Below are 20788 nucleotides of genomic sequence, written 5' to 3' on the forward strand. Positions count from 1 at the left end.
TATCCCAAGATTATCTCCTAAAACAAGCCCCAATATAAAATAAACCCGTGTGTCTCCTTTTTCAGGAGTAGAGATAATTATGCCTTCTTTTTCAAAACTATATAAATCATCTGTAAGACATTTAAGACAGGACTCATTACCATAATCTTTCATAGCAACTGATTTAATAATAACTGTCAAAAATATATTATTAAGCTTTGAATTGTTTTCTAATAATGGAAATTAATAATACACAGCACTAACAGCTTGAAATGTAGCATGAGATCCTAGCGGGTTGTTAATTTCAAGATCATCTATGAATAAAAAATATGGAAACACTATTTTATCAGAAAAAGTCACTAATTGGTTTTCCATAAATCACCTTGTATGAAATTTTTTAAAGAGTTAGATGAATTTAAATTATTTAAACGATCAAGTGATAGTTGAAAATTATTCCCATGTTCAAAAAATTTTTAAATTGGAATTTCATAGGCATTAATAGACCTTTTGTAACATGTTCATCATATATAACTTCTCCTTTATCATATACAGAAGTTATTTCTCGATTTATAATTATCTGATTTAAATGATTAATGTACTGCTCTTCTATGAGCCAATTCATTAAACGGTATTCAGTACTACAGAGTGTAAATGTGTTTGATATATCTAATGACAATTTTTTAAATGATGATAATAATATTGGGTCATTAATTTTTTCCTTCACGAAACAGTCCAATAGCTCAGCTATAGGTTTAGTTATGAGAGTAGTATAAATATGGGGCGTCTGGCTCCATTTTTCAGCGGAGATGAAAAAAGTTTGAGGGGATATGGTCCCCTTGCAGTGTAAGAAATTCCCGCTGTAAAATGGAGCCAGACGCCCCATGGTTTTTCTAACCATTTATTAGTATAAATATGGGGCGTCTGGCTCCATTTTTCAGCGGAGATGAAAAAAGTTTGAGGGGGTATGGTCCCCTTGCAGTGTAAGAAATTCCCGCTGTAAAATGGAGTCAGACGCCCCATGGTTTTTCTGAAAAAAAAAAACCTAGGTAAGTAATTCTCCCTTCCACACGTTATTTGATTTGATTTCACATGCATTTCAATTTTTTTAATATAATCAGTTTAGTATATAACTATACGTGCACAATTAATATACTTAGTTTATAAATATGCGTTGAAACGATCATATCTGTGTAAATAGCATCTGTGTTTCACGTTTATTTAAGTTATTACATTTATTTCTATTCGTGTTTAATTTAAAACATTTAGTTTGTTACTAACGGTTGAACAATTAAGTCGTGTTATATTTTTTTTATTATTTCTCTGATAAATTAGCTTATTGATTTGTTTTTTTTAAGTATTTATCTTGATATACATCTTAATTAAGTCTTGTTATATTTTTTTATTATTTCTCTGGTAAATTAGCTTATTGATTTGTTTTTTTAAAGTATTTATCTTGAGCTTTATTGTAACCATGAATTTACAGAAATTTTCCAACGATTTTCCATCTTTAGTTTATTTAGTACGAAATAATTCATATCCAGTACATTCAGATTATACCACATTTATGTCAAAATTAAAAACATATAACTCATATCCATCTACTTCATGTCAAAATAAATATTCGTTAGCTGAATCTGGTTTAAAATATACCGGTGTAGGTGATATAGTTGAATGTTTTTTCTGTGGACTTGTCTTACAAAAATGGTCAAACGATGATATACCATGGGTCGAACACGCAAAATGGAATCCTAAATGTATATTTGTATTACTATGTAAAGGAAATGAATTTATAGAAAATGTAAAAAACGAATATGTAAAGGCTAGCCATGTTTGTGATTGTAAGTCTAAATCAAATGATATTACTTGTTAGTTTACTTTGATGTTTCTTATTACTTTTATAATTTATTTGTATTTCAAAATAAATATTGAATTAATCAACTTAAATGTGTTAATATTTGATTTTATACCTCGTGAACTTGTTGTCAAGTAAGATAACGCGTCTAATTATAATTAAATATATTAGATTTAAAAAAATTGCAGTTTCGGGTTCGACAGATCAGGTAAGTAATTCTCCCTTCCACACGTTATTTGATTTGATTTCACGTTCACTTCAATTTTTTTTAATGTGATCAGTTTAGTATATAACCATACATGTACAAGTAATACACTTAGTTTATAAATATGTGTTGTAACGATTATATATATGTGTAAATAACATCTGTGTTTTACGTTTATTTCAGTTATTACATTTATTTCTATTCGTTTTTAAAAATTATCATCAGAAATCGTCTATATCAAAAAGATCACGTCGTCTTACAATATGAATCCATCAATTGTTGTCGCAAAATCAATATTCAGTATTAGACCTTTTAACAAGAAAAGTGTAACGGTTGGATTTTTGGTTAATAAAACGATTTCTGTTATTGTAATACTAGAATGTAATGTTACTAAAAAATTGTTAACCTTCGATTTACTTCAGTGGTGTACACTAATGTGTGATAGCAATTATAGTTCAATAACTAATAATCTACATAGTAATTGTAAACGTGTGAAAATAACTGATAACATATATTATTCAGTCAATTTAAATCAGTTAACTATTAAATTGCATGTTAATGATCATTTTATTACATTATCATATACTGATTTACGTCGTTTAAAACAATTACAACAATGTATCGATTCATATATTGTAGAAAAGCAGAAAAAGTTGGTTTCATATCAGTCAACTTTTGATACCGTATATTCATTAATTAGAGCAGACATCAATATTCTACCATCATCTTGTCAGCGAAATGATTTTACTAATCAGTATATTCAAAATTTTGACTTTAGCATGTGTTGTATACAGAACGATGATTCTTGTTTTATATATGAAATACTTCAATTCCACAATAATTCACTATCAGATATGATATTATATGATTTAATGACGATTTAAAATAAAATTTGTATTGAACTTTATACCATTATAATTGTTATAATTACTCTAAGAATTGATTTCAATATTATAGTAAAAGAATAAGATTAATTAATTTTATTAAATGTCATAATTTATACTACCAATAAAAAGTTTTTACATAATAATATATTTGCATTTTTATTTTTTACTGTTTTTTACAATCTTCCGTTTTGGATCCGATGAACATCGATTTAAAATTGTACGAATAAGTTCATTTATTTTATTTGATATTTCGTTATCAGCAGGATAGTTATTGCTAGTATACAACTTCACACTAGCTTCAGTGTTTACGCTGTCGAGCTCTTGCGAACAGTTGACCCGACAACTCGCACCGTACAACGGTTGTTACCACTTACAATATTAATAAATAAAGAAAAGGAATAATAATATCATATATGAATATTGTTTGTAGACAACATGTATTGTTCGTTGCAGATAATAATAATAATAATAATAATACACAATATAATGGCGAGGACGTCTCCTGCTAATAATAATTAAGTAATAATAGGGGGTAATACAAAAGACAGAATACACAACGTATAATATTATAATATGAAAAATAGTATGGATAGGACTTATCACTGTATCCAGGTGTCGTACCGGAACGCGTAGTGGACAGCTGACGGAATGGCCGTTGACCTATATTCGTCGTATTTATAAACGCCGCCGACGTCCGCGTAGGCAGCGAGTGACGGTGATGGCAACGAGGGGGTCGCGGTGTCGACGACGGCCTATGAACCGGCGGGGAATGGCGGTGCCGAAGATGGCGAATACAACGGCGGAGAATGACGGAGTCGACGACAACGTATATGCACCTCCAATAATTAACGTCCGCAACGAGTCGCACCCGACGAACAGCTCACAACAATCGCACACGACGACGCACACGATTAGACTGCCAAACCATCCACGATCGGCAGCGTCTCCTTAGAATATGGATCACTCGCGAGTCGTATGCGTGCGTATTCCACCACAACGTATGACGGTGTAATGCGTTCGGCGGCGGATGACGGATGAAAGCCACTTCAATCGAACGCGCCGTGCACAAACAGAACACGTGGTTTCGTATTGACGCTGTGGGTTTCAGCGACGTCGTAAGACGCGCAGCACGATAAACCACGAAAACCACAACGGCTTACGGCAGACTCACTCGTTGTCGCGTACGCACGTATGTCCAGCGAAAAGCCTGATGGTGATAACGAACGCGCGACAACAGCCGATACGGGCAAATTTCTAGAACATTCGTCGTCCGTCGCGCGCTCACGCGGACCGGTTCGAGAAAAAAGGCGGCAGCTGAACATTCAGAATGTTTCCATCTATTATTAAAAATCATTATTTAATAATATTCGTAATATGTTTTATTATTTAATCATGTTATAGTTAAATATCAACGATAAAATCCTCAATCTTATTATTTTAATTAGAATTTAATAATTTATTTGTGTTGAATAATAATAGGTAACGGTCAAATTAAAAAAATAATCTGGTGATCAATAAATGATTGTATCGCTGTTGTTTAACTATAGTTCATCATTTAATCATTGGTTTTTTTTATCATGGTTTTTACCTTTCAAGTGACGGAATGTCCTTTATAACACTAGTTTTATAATGTTGGATGACGTAGTAGTCATCGCATTTTGGCGCTACTGGACACCGAATCGTATACGTGTAATTTCCTTCCGTCAATGTTATTGAGTTAGAAACGTTATCTTCAATATTTCCTTTCGAAATTACACTAGCTAAGGCATCCTTGTACGTCTCTATTGATTCTGTTCGCTGCTACACATTCATATATATTTATATTAAAAATGAATGTGTGGTGTGTGTGTGTGTGTGTGTGTGTGTGTGTGTGTGTGTAATATTTAAAAAAAATAATACAATACAAATTATTACCTTTCCAGCCTTAGACATTTTAACTTTTGGTTCAGTATCATTTTTTCTTTTTTTATTCTGCATTTTTACCGGTTTTAAAGAAGATTAATAATAATATATTAATATCATACACACACATACATAAACAAATAGGTATAGGTACTTACATCATCATTTGAAGAGCTTTCGCCTGCAGATACATTAGTATAATAGTACGACATATTATTTTATATATATATATATGTATTTTTTTAAATATACATTAAATAAAAATGATAATCAGTATAAGTTTAATTTTTAATATAACAGATTGTTTAAAAACATTTACCTGATCAAATTGTGTTACTTGGTTTGTTATCGACTTGTAGCAAACGGATATATTACGGTATGAAACGACGAAACATAAAATTATAGACAATGTTGAGATTTAACACTAACTATAATCAATGTCTACTGATCACTTATATACAGATTTGTTAGGTTGTGGTATCATATGGTGTGATCATAGTTTTACCTAATCTATAAAATAACTGTGGTAGCGTTGTAATATGGCGTGATCATAGTTTTACCTATTCTATAAAAAATTACTGTAGTCAAAGTTTAATATAGCGTGATCATATTTTTACCTAATCTATAAAAAATATCTGTGATCAAAGTGTAATATGGCGTGATCACATGATCACATATCACACCACTGGATCAGACTATAAATCTGGTTCATAATCATTCAATGTTTTTAGACTTATAGTCATTTACAAAGTGCTCTTGAGTAGGTTATAGTCTATTATCCTCAGTCTTTCAGTACTTGTGTAAGTCGCTGACTTTATTACAACACTATCATCAAGCAAGGTTTTTGATATTAGTTAAGTTTTATTAATAATTAATCTAAATTAAATACAATATTAATTTGAAGAAACAGTTTGATTCTTAATTCATTTTTAATTGATAAACTAAAACCTACTTATTCAACGCAACAACATTGACCGAGGTATTCATCAAACTATGCAGCAAAACAATAAGTAAGATAAAATACAAATATAATTAATTATAAATAAATATGTTTTAATAATTTACAAAATGTCAGTGAAATAAAAAATCAGATGAATAATGAAATATTTAAAATATAAATTAATAAATACGTATAATATGAAAATGAATAAAATATAAAAAAATAAAATTGGTTGAATTCAAATTCAATATTTAATATATATAATAAAAGTTGTAAAACACGATCAGATTAAAAAATATATGATATAAAATCAAAGTTAAAAATTATTATTTTATTTGAATATTGTTTATATCATTATAGATTAATTAAGCTGCTAGTGAATCGGTTAGTCTTAGTGAACAATATAAAAGATATGATCGTATTTATTTATATATTTTTTAAAAATAATAAGTGATGTGTCTATAAAATATTTATATTATTGATTATAAATAAATATGTTTTAATAATTTACAAAATTTCAGTGAAATAAAAATCAAAATTAATTATGAAATATTTAAAATAAAATGAAAACATACGTATTATATGAAATATAAATAAAATGAATAAAATATAAAAAAATAAATTGGTTGAATTCAAATTCAATATTTAATATATACATATATATATATATTATATAATAAAAGTTAATAAATATGACTTATTAAAGTATGGCATAGTAAAACACGATCAGATTAAAAAATATATGATATAAAATCAAAATTGAAAATTATTATTTTATTTGAATATTGTTTATATCATTATAGATTAATTAAGCTGCACGGTGAATCTGCTAGTCTTAGTGAATAAATATAAAAGATATGATTGTTTTTATTTTTTTATATATTTTTTAAAAATAATAAGTTATGTGTCTATAAAATATTTATATTATTGATTATAAAAAAAATATGTTTTAATATTTTACAAAATTTCAGTGAAATAAAAATCAGACGAATAATGAAATATTTAATATCAAATAAATTCATATTACGCATAAATAAAAAAAATAAATCAATAAAATATATAAAGTACATTCAATAACCTAAATTTTATATAAAATAAAAAATTATGAAATCGGTATTTTATTTTTATTAAAATATATTTTAGTAATATAGATAAAAATAATACTATGATACTATTAATTGATGTTGTTTAATTACAGGCAAAAACCAAAAAATAAAATAATTATAATTGATTTTGAATTCAGCAACTATCAACGTACAGATTTAATACTTATTTCTGCAGCTATATCACAGACTCATGTAAAATCTGAAATTATTCGTCTACGAGGTCGACCTTTAATAATATCACCTGATGGAAGAATAAGATTAATGAATAATTATTCATATATAAAAACTAGAGATTTGCTACTAAAAATTTTTGAAAAGAAACCAGATCAGCTTCAAGTTATATTAAACGAATTACATTTAGCTATGAAATCAAAAACGTCGAACCTAACTACAAGCTTTTTAAAAAACTATCTTGATTTTAATAATCAAAATGCAATTATTTTACTATGGAATGGTAGTTCAGATAGAAACATTTTACTAAGATTTGGTTTTAATAAATATTTAATGATAAATATATGACTGCATACGATACTGATAACAATAAAATCTTTTATTTAAAATTAATTAATTTTAAAAGTAATGAAATTATATTAAACCATAAATCAGGTTATATAATTAAAAATGGTAGATTTTTATCGTTGAAGGAAACTCATGATTCAATTTGTAATCAAAACCATGATATAACTTATATACACGACGCAGTTAGTGATGTAAAATTAACGAAATGTATTTTCAACTATTTATCTATAAAAAACAATTATCAGTTTATATTAAGTAAAATAATAAAATAATATAAGTTCTTACATTATAGGTACTAATATTGAAAAATTAACCTCATCCGTTAAAAATAATTACAATCGATTTTGATTTTAACAAATATTAACATGTCGATTTAATACTTAATTTCTACAGCTATATCGCAGACTTACATTAAATCTAAAATTAAACGACATTGAGAACGACCTTTCATAATATCACTTGATGGATGAATAAGATTAATGAATATAATATATATATATATATAAACCAGAGATTTGATACTAAAAAAATTTTGAAAAAAAAACCAGATCAGCTTAAAGTTATAGCCTACTAAGTTAATTATTTATGTATAAAAAAGCAATATTATCAGTTCATATTAAATAAAATAATAAAATTATATTGACTTATCTTTAATAACAATAGATCGTAATTAGTAACTCAGTAATATTTTAAAAATTAACCTCGATCGTTCAATGGTCAACGCTATTGATTGTAATAATAATAAATAATGACTTAATAAGCATAAATGGTTAATAAGTTTTTTTTTTTATTTAGTAATAATAATTTATTTATTGTTATTTAATGGTAAATTTTATATTATTATTATTATTATTATTATTATTATTTATTTTTAATTACAGTAAAATACAACGAAATGTAATATCAAAAAGAACACGTATGAACGTAATTGGAAGCGGACTTATTCAATTAAATCGGTTTAAAAAATGTTCAAAAACGTTTGTTTTAAAAAACGATTATAATTTCATAGACGTTAATAAATTTTTTGACTACGGTTTTGAAATGATTGTTTGTAAATTAAAAAAAATGACACAACAAACTAGTATTAAATTTAACTTATATCTCGACTGTGTTTATGTACATGTGTTAACACAGGAATACCGAGATATTTCATTTAAAACAGTGAATGTGTTGGCATATACAAATTCAAATTTCGAAAATTTATTTAAAAAAATGTTTGATAAAATTAACAAAGAGGAAAGTAATTTTGTAACTAAAGGAAGTGGTTGGAGTTTATATTCAATTGATGCATTACAATTAAGAATCAATATTGTAAACCCTTTAACCGGATCTTCTTATGTAATTTTACCAGAATGTATAAGGAATAAGAAAGCTGTTATAAATGTAAAAAATAATGATAACAAATGTTTTAAATATGCAATTTTAACAAAATATAATACTCGTTCAGATAAAACTAAATTTAGTACCTAATCAATATTTTAAAATACTTGAAAAAAAAAGTAGATTAAATTTTCATTGTATCGATTTTCCGACACCAGTTAATCAAATTAAATCATTTGAACGTTTAAATAATGTATCAGTTAGTGTTTTTAATTCAGATAATAAAAATGTTGTTTTCCCATTATATAAGAATAATGTGGAAAGTAAAAACAATTTCGATCTGCTTTTAATTAATAATGGTATAACGTCACATTATTGTTTTATTAATGATTTTTGTAGACTTATTCGTAATCAAAAGACGAAACATAAATCTAAATTAATTATATGTAAAAGATGTTTTACAGTTTTTAGTAATATTCCTTGTAAATTCAAACTATGGGGTATTGATGGGTTAAAAAAACATAAAAAAAATTGTGGAAAACATAAGCTTGGAAGACCTGTAATGTTTGATAACGGTGATGACGATACTATTTATTTTAAAAATTTTAAAAGATCTTAACGAATACCTATAGTAATTTATTCTGATTTCGAATGTTATTTAAAACCTATAATAAACAACCAAGACATTAAAACTAAGACATTGATAACTCATAAATATAAACCTATGAGTTATGCATTTTACGTAAAAATAGATTATGACATTATACCTAAATATTTAATAAAAAAATATAAAATTCCAACAAAACTTCATGTTTATAGAAATCGTAATGCAGCAAAACATTTCATAAAGACAATGATAGATATAGGTTCAAAAGTGTGTAATCTTTATAAGATAAATATACCCATGGACAAATTAACTGTTGATGAAGAGCATAAATTTCAAAATGCTAGATTATGTGAATGCTGCTTCAAATCATTTAAAAACGATAATTTATTTAAAGTAAGAGATCATAATCATTTTACAGGACGTTTTAGATCAGCTGTTTGTTTAAATTGTAATTTTGAATTAACTAATGTTTCATTTATTCCAATATACTTTCATAACTTGGTCTATGACAGTCATTTTATTGTTCGTGAACTTGGTTGTAATGAAAATGATATTCATGTAATACCTAATTCATCAGAAAAATATATATCATTTAGTAAAACTATTCAAGATAAATTCAATATAAAATTTATTGATACATTTCGTTTTATGTCAGAGTCTCTTAGTTCACTAGCTGATAATTTATCTAAAGACAAAACTAGATTTAGAGAAACATTAAAAATATTTTCTTTGTCGACATTAAATTTAGTTACACGAAAAGGTGTGTTTCCTTATGAATATATTGACCATCCTAATAAATTAAATGAAACTTGTTTACCACCAAAACAGTTTTTTTATAATTCATTAAAAGATGAAGATATTAGTGATGAAGATTATGCGCATGCTCATAAGGTTTGGAAAAAATTTAATATAAAAACATTAGGAGAATATAGTGACTTATACTTAGCAACAGATGTATGTTTACTTTCTGATGTTTTTGAAAATTTTAGAGATCTTTGTTTACAAACACTTAAACTCGATGCTTCACATTTTATGACCGCTCCAGGATTTGCATTCGATTGTATGTTAAAACATACTAATGTTAAATTAGAACGGCTTAAACAGTATGATATTCAAATTTTTTTGGAGAACGGATTACGTGGTGGAATTTGTCATTCAGTTAAAAGACATGTAAAAGCTTACATTCCTAATATTCAAAATATTAATTATGATTCAAACAAACCTGTAACGTGGTTAGCTTACTTGGACTGTGTAAATCTATATGGAAAATCAATGCTATCTGCTTTACCTCATAAAAATTTTGAATGGTGTAACGATTTGACAATAGATATAACACAAATTGAAGATGATACTGAATATGGTTATATTTTAGAAGTAGATGTTATTTATCCAAAACAATTACATGACAATCATAATGATTTCCCATTTTTACCTGAGAATAAATGTCCTCCCAATTCAAAAGTAAAAAAACTATTAACAACATTAGAATCGAAATTTAATTATGTAGTTCACTATAGAAATTTGAAACAGGCCATCGTTAATGGATTAAAAGTGAAAAAAGTTCATAGGATTCTGCGTTTTTCAAAATCTCGTTGGATGGCACCATATATAAATTTATGTACAAATATGAGGGTTAAGTCAAGGAATGAGTTTGAACGACAATTATGGAAACTGTTAGTGAATAGTGTCTATGGAAAATGTATGGAAAATGTAAGAAAACGTATGTCAATGTTTCTAGTATCTAACGAAAAAAAAAGCACATCGATTAATGTCGAAAACAACATTTAAAGATCGAACTATATACACAAAAAATTTAATGGCTATTCATATGAATAAGGAAAAAATTAAATTTGATAAGCCTATTTATGTAGGATTTGCAATATTGGATATTTCAAAGTCGATAATGTATGATTTTCATTATAATGTAATGAAAAATATGTATAGAAATAAAATTAACATTGTGTATTCAGATACTGATTCGTTAGTTTACGAAATAAGAACTTCTAACTTTTTCGATGACATAAAACGAAAATTATTTTCTTACTTTGATACTTCAAATTATCCGAAAAATCACTATTTTTCTAGTGATCGTAGAAAAAATCAACCAGGTTATTTTAAAGACGAATTAAAATCTGAAATCTTATTAGAATTTATTACTTTACGTCCTAAACTCTATGCATATAAAACAAATAAAGATGAAGTAAAAAGAGCTAAGGGTGTTAAAAAATATGTTATTAATAATCACATGAAGTTTGACGAATATTTAAATATATTAAATGCATATATCAATAATTCAGCTAGTCAACAATTATGTAAATCTATGAATTTTATACAATCAAAACACCATATTGTTTATTCTAAATCTATAGATAAAATTGCTCTTAGTGCGAATGACGATAAAAGGATTATTATGCGGGATGGTATTAATACTATTGCATATGGTCACTATCGTTTAAAAAAATAGTTTATTTTATTTTTTTTAATTATGTAAAATTGATATAGTATTCAATAAAAATAATAATATTAATAAAATAAAATATAGGATAAATACAATTTAAAAAAAACAAAAAACGTTATTTATTCATTATTTTTATTTTTATTACTAAAATGCATGTTTAAACAATTAGCTAAACAGTATAACATTTAATTTTTCAGAATGAACAAACCTAGAATATTCGTTCAAAACCTATAATTCCAAATTAGAAATCGATATTGAAAATCTGAGTGAACTCTATTTTATTTTAGACAAAGTTTTACATCGATTGCCAGATTAGTAGGGATATGGTAGTAAAAAGATTAACGGATTTAATTTAATTATAACATTTGGTAATCAATTAAAAAATAAATTAACATAAAAATGAAATAGATCCAAACATTGTAATAATAAAATGGTTTATACAATTAAAATAATAAATATTGATTAATACATTTCGTTTATTTACTATTTTAAAGTATCGTTTACATCAATCCACGAATTATGACTGTTGTTAAAACCTAACCATTTAACATATAATTTGTTTTTATTTTTTTTTATAATACGTTCAATGAGAAAGGTGTCGGGAAAAAATGTTTTTTTTAATTCTTGTGTATAAAAACAGCCTAATATTATATTATTTGAACTATCTTTTAGTTGATAAGTTAATGGATCTATATTTAAAATTTTAGAAATAGTGAACACTTCTGTTGACCAATTTGGTGTATAACCTTTACTGAAATTATGTTTATACTTAGATATTCTTACTTTGTCATTAATTTTAATTTAAGTTTATTTGATGTATTAATTTGTAATGTTTTTCTTTTAATTGTAACCGGGTTGATCCGAGCTTCGTGTGGTGAACATTTTATTGTTGAATGTTTTGTATTATTATAATTATATACTAATTTAAAAATTGAATTTATCCAATTCCATGAACCTGTTGATGTAAAATATTTGTAAATTTTATTTTTTATTGTTCTTATCAGGGTTGCCAAGTGTTTAAAACAATTGGTTTTAAACGTGTGTTTTAAACGTTTTAAACATGACTCCTTGTTTTAAACAGTTAATACATCAACGTTTAAAACATAACGTTTAAAACATGTTTTTTTTATAGTCATTTAAAACAAAACTATTTATCTTATTTTCAAAAATTAATCTTGGATGTTGGTCACACTGTCATAGAAATTTTCATAATGATAATTATTGATAAAATGATAACTAAATTACGGTTAACGATGTTAATGATTCAATTTTTTTTGTTAAATCCATGTTCGTGTTTATTATAATCTATAAAAAATAAAAATATTATCATTATCCATTATAAGTTATAACTATTATTAACTATAAGTTTATTTAGTCATGCACTCGTGTAGTCATGTCTCATGATTCATGAACCATATGGTATAGTCTACAATCTACATTTTACAAATTACATTTGTTTTATCCTTTTATACATAATGGCTTCAACGGGTAGAAGAAAAGATCCTGTTTGGAATTATTTTCTAGAAATAAAACCAAATGGTACTACTAAAGGTACTCGAGCGAAGTGTATAAAATGCAATTTTGAAATGTCTGGGCTAGTAGATCGAATGAAAACACATCTAAATAAATGTAATGTAGCTTCAATATCAAATGATGTTCAAATCGATGAAGAACTAGGATGTTTTGATAATAATGGTATGTAAATTTAATACATGAGACATAACTCTTTTGGCATAAATGACAATTGATAATGTTGATATTGCCGTACAACCAATTTTTTTTCGCAAGTCATGTACTTTTCACTTGCAATTATAATACTTATGAGTTATGGGTTATGGCCTACTGGCTATAACTTTTGTTACAATCGACTGTTTAGCAACATTGATTATTGTATTGCACTCTGTTTAATATTATTACTTATTAACACTATCAACATTATCAGTAGACAGTAAGTCACCAAAATTGTATTAACTTGTTATTAATATCTAATGTTTTACTAATATTAATATAGATTCTAGTAGTTTAAGATTGCATACTACTACTCATACTAATGATAGTTCAATGAATGTTGAAACTCGCGTAAAGCGTTTTTGTGCCGATACACCATCTACAGGATCACAAATATCTACATCAATCAGTAAGTTTGTTATACGAACTAGTGATAAAGATAAAAAATCATTTGATGTACAAATTGCCAAATATATATATGCGACAAATTCGTCATTTGCTTTTGTTGAACATAAGGAGTTTAAAAAAATGATTCAGTTAATTCGTCCTGGCTACAAACCTCCCAATCGTGATCAAATTGGCAATAAATTGTTAGATCAAGTATTTAACGAGGTGGATGAAGACATTAAAAAAATTCTTAAAGGTAAAATTGTTTGTATGGCAATGGACGGTTGGAGCAACATACACAATGAACACATAATATGCATATCGGTGTACAATTTAGAAGATGAAATAGTATGTTTAATTGATACAATTGAGACAAAAGCTGAAAGTCATAATGCAGAGTATTTATTAAAATTGGCTGTTGAATCGATAAAAAAATGTAAGTCATATGGTTGTGATGTTCGCAGTATGGTTACAGATAATGCTGCTAATATGAAGAAAATGCGATTAGAACTTAGTACATCAGATTTGAGCTCTAATGAATATTCACATTTAGATATAATAACTTATGGTTGTTCATCACACATTTTAAATTTGCTAGCTCATGATTTAGAAGATACAGTTATTAAAAATAAGGTAAAACAAATTATTAAATATTTCAAGTTTCACCATTTTCCTGCTGCTAAATATAAAGAACTTGGTGGTTCATCTTTGGTACTTCCTTTTGATGTTCGTTGGAATACAATGTTTGACTGTTTGCAATCCTACATCGATAATTGGCCAATTTTATACAAAGTATGTGTTGATCATAGAGCAGCAATTGATTCTAAGATAACTTCTATGGTAATAGATATGAATTTGAAAACCAATACAGAAGCATTTATAGTCAAGTTAAAAAAATTGACTTGGGCTTTAGATGTATCACAAAAAGATAATTGTACAATAGCAGATGTGGTTGAAATGTGGATTGATCTCAAAGATTTTTTTATAAACGAGTTTAGTACTGAAAGTGATGAAATAAAAATATTTGAGAAAAGGTATGATATGGCTATTCAAGATGTTCATTATTTAGCTAATATATTACATCCAAAATATAGAGGACAGAAATTAAATGAAGATCAACATGATTCAGCTTTAGAATATGTTAATCTTTATTTTCCAACTGCTATGTCAGAAATAATATCATTTCAAGCTCAAACTAGCCCATTTAAAGGATACTTATTCAGTGACAATGCAATAAAAAATATTTCAGCTCTTATGTGGTGGAAAGCATTAATAAAACAAAATAAAATTTCCAAAGATTTAACATATTTAGTAGAGCAACTTTTCACATCAATTTGCAGCTCTGCCAGTATAGAGAGACTTTTTTCAACCTTTGGTTATGTCCATTCAAAAACTAGAAACCGTCTTGGAGTGGAAAAAGCTTCAAAACTTGTAACAATTTTCAAACATTTAAATAAACCAAACAAAGAATAAGCTGCTACCATTTTCCAGCTATAAATTTTATTATTTATTTAAGCTTTTTATTTAAGAATTTGTTGTTTTGTTTTATTTTTTATTATAAGTTTAAATTTTAAAACTATTGTTATATAATATACAAACACTAAGTCAGTATCTAATTTACTAAAGACTGAATTGACACTTAAGAAAAAAATAAAACTTAGGTTGTCTCCTATTCCTATATTATTAGTATTTATTATATTGTTTTTGAAAGAACTAATTGTTTAATTTGAAATATTTATCTTACATTGTACTAAGAAATAAGTTTTCATTAATTTTGATTTATATTGTTTTTAAAAGAACTAATTGTTTATTTTGAAATATTTATCTTACATTGTACTAAGAAATAAGTTTTCATTAATTTTGATTTTTATATGTTTTTATGTTTTTATTTTACTTATTATAAAGTTTGTAAGAATAAAATAAAACAGATTTATTGATGTTATTAGTTGTTACTTGTTAGTTTGTTACCTAAAATTATAAATTATTTGTAATATTGATGTTGAATAATTATTTTTAAATTGACCCTTTTTATGTACCTACTGGTAGTTGGTACTCATAAAGTTTTAAGTCATAACTCATACTGAACGTTATTATCTATTTAATAGTCAATGAATATTTTCTTCTTATTATAATCAATTTATACTTATTTGTTATAGGTATTACTCATTACTCATTGGTTATTAGTTATTGACACTTATATAGTCATATCTGCAATAAAAGTCTGTAAATTATAATCCTCTTTAGTTCTGTTAATGTTACAGAAAATACCGTTTTAAAAAAGCAAATTATTTTTAAAAAAACCTAGTTTTAAACAAAAAAAAACAATTTTAAACAATGTTTAAAACAAACAAACTAACTAACAATAAAAAACTGTTTCAATCATAAAAAACATTGTTTTAAACAAAAAAAACGGTTTTTTTGTTTTGTTTTTTAAAAACTGTTTTTTTGCAACCCTGGTTCTTATAACGCGTTCAACCATACCAGCCTTTATACTGCTGTATGTTGAATAATGTCTAATATGATACTTATTCATTATACTTTGAAATTCATTATTGTAAAATTCTGTTCCGTTATCTGTTTGTAATAATTTTGGTTGATTTTTTTTTAATATTTTTTTTTATACCTTTTGTACACTCCTTTGCTGTTTTATTTTTTAGTGCTTCTACCCACACATACTTGGCAAATGTATCTATAATAATTAAAATGAATTTAAAACCATTATTTTGTCTAGAATGTGGTTGCATGTCTATTAAATCAGCTTGCCAGAGATCATCTTTAAACCGTGTTACTACGCTTCGTCTAGGAATATTTTTCTCGCTGGTCCATGTAACTCCTCAGCTAAACTGGTTAAGATTGTCATTATACTATAATATTTCTCTCGCGTAATTCTTCTAAAATTGATATAATTTCATTATTGACACCAGTATTACCAACATTTTGTGATGATTTTAGAAGATTTAATCTAGTTACTAGTTCATTCGGATCGTCATAATAAACTAATTGTGTTTGAGGTATTACATCTTTATATAAACCAGAACCTCTCTTAACCTTTGGGGTTGCAGTAAAATTAAACATTTTTTTATTCTTTGGATCTGTAGTCATAGAACTGTTTGCTGTTGGACGAAATTCAAATGGATCATTTGGTATAGTTGTATTATTATGAATATTACTACGTTTAGTGTTAGATCTAGATAAATGATCGGTAATTTGTGCTAAACTTAATCGAGGAGTTCTTGAGTTATTAATTTTATCTATTTGTTCGTTTAATTGCTTTTCCTCATTTTTCATTCTATCGTATTGTTGTAATAAAATAATAATATGATGGCGTATAGTACTAATATATATATATATCTATATTACGTATAAATAATCGTATTATATACAATATCATCGCAAAATATCATATACGGAGCGGGGGCAGTAAATGCCGAGTTAACAAAATATAATTATTAATGAGACTACGGCAACGAGGAGAGAAGGAGAAGCGAGCAGTCGTGGTGTGTTATGACTCAGGGACGAGTCAATTTTTAATATTCTTTTCGGATGTATTTTTTTTTTTTTGTTTTGAGTTAATAAATATTTGTTCACCTTTGTAAAAGGGCTTATACTTTTTTGAGAGTGATTAATTCTCAAAGTACGTACCTAAGCGTTTGTGGCGAGAAAAACACTTATACAAAATAGTAAGACATTATAATATTATTTTTCTGTCAGTACTCGTTATCGTGGTCAGCTGGAAAATAGTGTTATTTTGTCTAGGCCAAAGAGAACCCACTCTCAAACATCCAGTACTCGTTATCGTGGTCAGTTGTTTGAGAGTAAAGCAACCTTAGAGTTGTATAATATAAACCCTCGTAGAATCTTATAAAACTAGTCTTTGTGCAGTACTCGTTATCGTGGTCACCAGAGATTGGTTGCGTAAGCTCTTACTGCAGGTATCTATATTTACTTGTTTGACGGTTTGGACATTGGAAGCCGAAAATACCTATAGTATACGTCAGGCTCTGGCACGGCGTATACGACAGTATAGAGGTTTTACAACATTCGTCCATTTATGAAACTTTGAGGTTTTAGGTTTCCCATCTGCTTTTAAATGAGCTCGTGAAGTTTTTAAAATGTCGAAATAAGATTCCATATCTTGTAGAGTTGTATTTTTTGGTTCTTTCTCACATAGTAAAGACCATAGTCCTTCAGTCCATGGATAGTATTTATTAAATAACTGTAAGTTACCATGACTAAAAGTTACAGAGTAGCCTCCTATTTTATATGAATCACTGGCTTTATCATAATACATACCATATGATTTATCATATCGTTTTGATGTAGGACGTTTATTGAAAAAATTTGAAAATGATGAATTTAATTCGTTATCATTATTATCATCACTAACGTCTGAAGTTTCCGGTTTTATTTCATCAGCCGGTTGTGTATTCTTTTCTGTTTGGTTGCTCAATGGTTCTATTATTGGTTTAAATGCTTCACGAAAATAGTTGTCGGAATCTATGATACCACGTTTCATTTCCATTATTTTTCGTTTTATATTTTTTTTGAGGTTATTAAATTTTCCAATAAAACTTTTTCTATAATCATTTCAAATAATAATGTGAATATAACAGTATCGTATGACTATTGACAACACAATGTATATAATTTCAGTTATACTTTATATTTATATTTATACTTTCATTTATTTTATTTTAATAAAAGAATGAAAACCACATCTATATCTTCCTTCATTCATTTCCCGAGTTTTATCAATAACCATAAACCCATAATCACTATGATTCCAACATAAATGGGAAATTTTCCGAAATTCAATGAAATCCATATCTGTAGACGAATGATCATTGAATATATGTCGTAAATTTGTATCGTCTTTTTTTAGTATTATTAAAAAATTTGAGTTATCTCTTACTAACTGTTTTGGTATTTTAGAATATGTTTGTGCTAAATAAAATACTGAACTAGCACCTGAATGTCTACAAATTGAGAAGTATTCTCTGATTACTGACTGCGGACCACATATAACGTCATCAAAAATTATAATGGAATTTTTTTTAGTTAAGTTTGGTTTTATAACTTTATCAGAACTTGTCAAAATGAAAAAATTAGCACCTTTTATATCATCTATTATTTTTTTTAATAAAACATATTTTTCTTGATTTGAGGTTTTAGAGTATAGATAAATATTTTCAAATCTTAACCCGTTTTCATGGGTAATTAAATTATACATTATATTTGTTTTTCTGAACCACTAGGACCAACTAATATAGCACGTATGGTATCAGGTAATAATGATCCATGTTTTGATGGTTTTTTTTCTATCTGAACATCAACATTTGTAATATCTAATTTATCTTTCTGCTCAATCAAGTTCATTTTTTCGTATAAATACTCATGCATTTTTACTTTATAATCAGTTATAAATGATACGTTCAACTCATAAGTGTAAATCAGGTAAGACTGGTAAAGGATTTGTAAACTGACTTATAAATAGTCATCCGTTTGAAGCTCGTATTTCAAACTATTAGTATTGTTGACATGGTGCAAAATTAAAAAAAGTGACTAGATTGTGTTGATAAAGGAATAAACCCGTTGGATACTGCATGTTACGATCACGATATTTTGCAACAACTAGAAAGCATTTAGAAGATAGACATAAAGTGTTAGAACTTCGGGCTTGGGAAAGATTTAAAGCAAAAGATACACCTAGAAATAGAAAATCGTTGAGTACACCGTAATAAACGCAATGAAAGCTAAAAGAAAAATAGGAATGGGTTGTAAACGTAAACGGAAACGTACTACAAAAATAAAAATAAATGGTATAATGTTAGCGAAAAAAAAAAAAAACGTTAGAAAAAAAATGTTGGTAAAAGGTTGATTTTAACACCAGGTCAGACAGGTGGTGCAATTCCCTTAATACCTATTTTTGCAGGATTATCAGCACTTGGTAGTTTAATGTCAGGAAGTGCCAGTGTGTATAATGCAATACAAAATTCAAAAAGAAAGAAAGGTAATGGATTATATTTAAATAATAATGGATCAAGGAAAAAAAACTGATGAATACGCTACCTAACAGACCACTAACTTCTAGAGATATTATAAAATACGTTACAAAGTTTAATATTAGTCATTTCCGCGGAGTATTTTCACGTGATAACTTACCTAAAAAACCTCTCGCAATCGAATGTGGTATATTAAACTTAGACGTATCTTCCGGTAATGGAAGTCATTGGGTAGCGTTTTATAAAATTAAAGATAAGGTTGAATATTTTGATAGCTTCGGTGATTTACCTCCACCGATTGAACTACAAAACTATTTTAAAGGAAACAAAATTAAATATAACTACACAAATTATCAAGATTTTAATTCATTTAATTGTGCACATTTATGTCTTAATTTTTTACAATGCAAGAATCAGTTACTTTAAGTTTATCTGGTAATACAACCACATTATCTGTACATTATTGTCCACCAATTGATGTATACGATGACTCGGAAATTGCTTTGTTAAATTTGCAAACATATAATACATTTGCAAACATAAACGAAACTAATAACAACTTCGAAATATATTTAGAAAACCCGATCGTTTACTAAATAATAATAAATTTCCAATCTGTTCAATCACACTGAAAAAGGGGTTTTACGATATTAAGGATATTAAAAATCAAATTTTGACCCAAATAGATGACTTTAATAATGATAACGATTACTTTGGAATAAAATCGATAGAGAAAATAACTTTTGATATCGGGCTTGATCAAATAGATTTTAGAACAACCATATTCAGTAATGGTATAATACGTTTTAACGTAAATAATAGTATAGGACCTTTATCGGGGTTTGAAATAAAGTTATGAACCACGCATGCACATTGATGGTCATCGATCACACAAA

General features: G+C 26.8%; 2 protein-coding genes across 2 annotated transcripts; one reads left to right on the forward strand and one right to left on the reverse strand.

Moving 5' to 3' along the window:
* Positions 1-1415: 1415 nt before the first annotated feature.
* On the forward strand, positions 1416-1849 carry LOC126551272 (death-associated inhibitor of apoptosis 2-like). Its single transcript, XM_050204179.1, has one exon. It carries the CDS (start codon positions 1451-1453, stop codon positions 1847-1849), a length of 399 nt encoding a protein of 132 aa, XP_050060136.1. The 5' UTR covers positions 1416-1450.
* A 2658-nt stretch (positions 1850-4507) lies between these two features.
* LOC126550780 (uncharacterized) lies at positions 4508-4916 on the reverse strand. The gene is made up of 2 exons (XM_050202901.1): positions 4838-4916; positions 4508-4723 (listed from the first exon to the last, which is right to left on the reverse strand). The coding sequence occupies exons 1-2, from the start codon at positions 4898-4900 to the stop codon at positions 4508-4510; spliced, it is 279 nt and encodes a 92-aa protein (XP_050058858.1). The 5' UTR covers positions 4901-4916.
* Positions 4917-20788: the final 15872 nt, after the last annotated feature.

Source organism: Aphis gossypii, chromosome 3 (genome assembly GCF_020184175.1).
Source record: "Aphis gossypii isolate Hap1 chromosome 3, ASM2018417v2, whole genome shotgun sequence".
Taxonomy (NCBI): domain Eukaryota; kingdom Metazoa; phylum Arthropoda; class Insecta; order Hemiptera; family Aphididae; genus Aphis; species Aphis gossypii.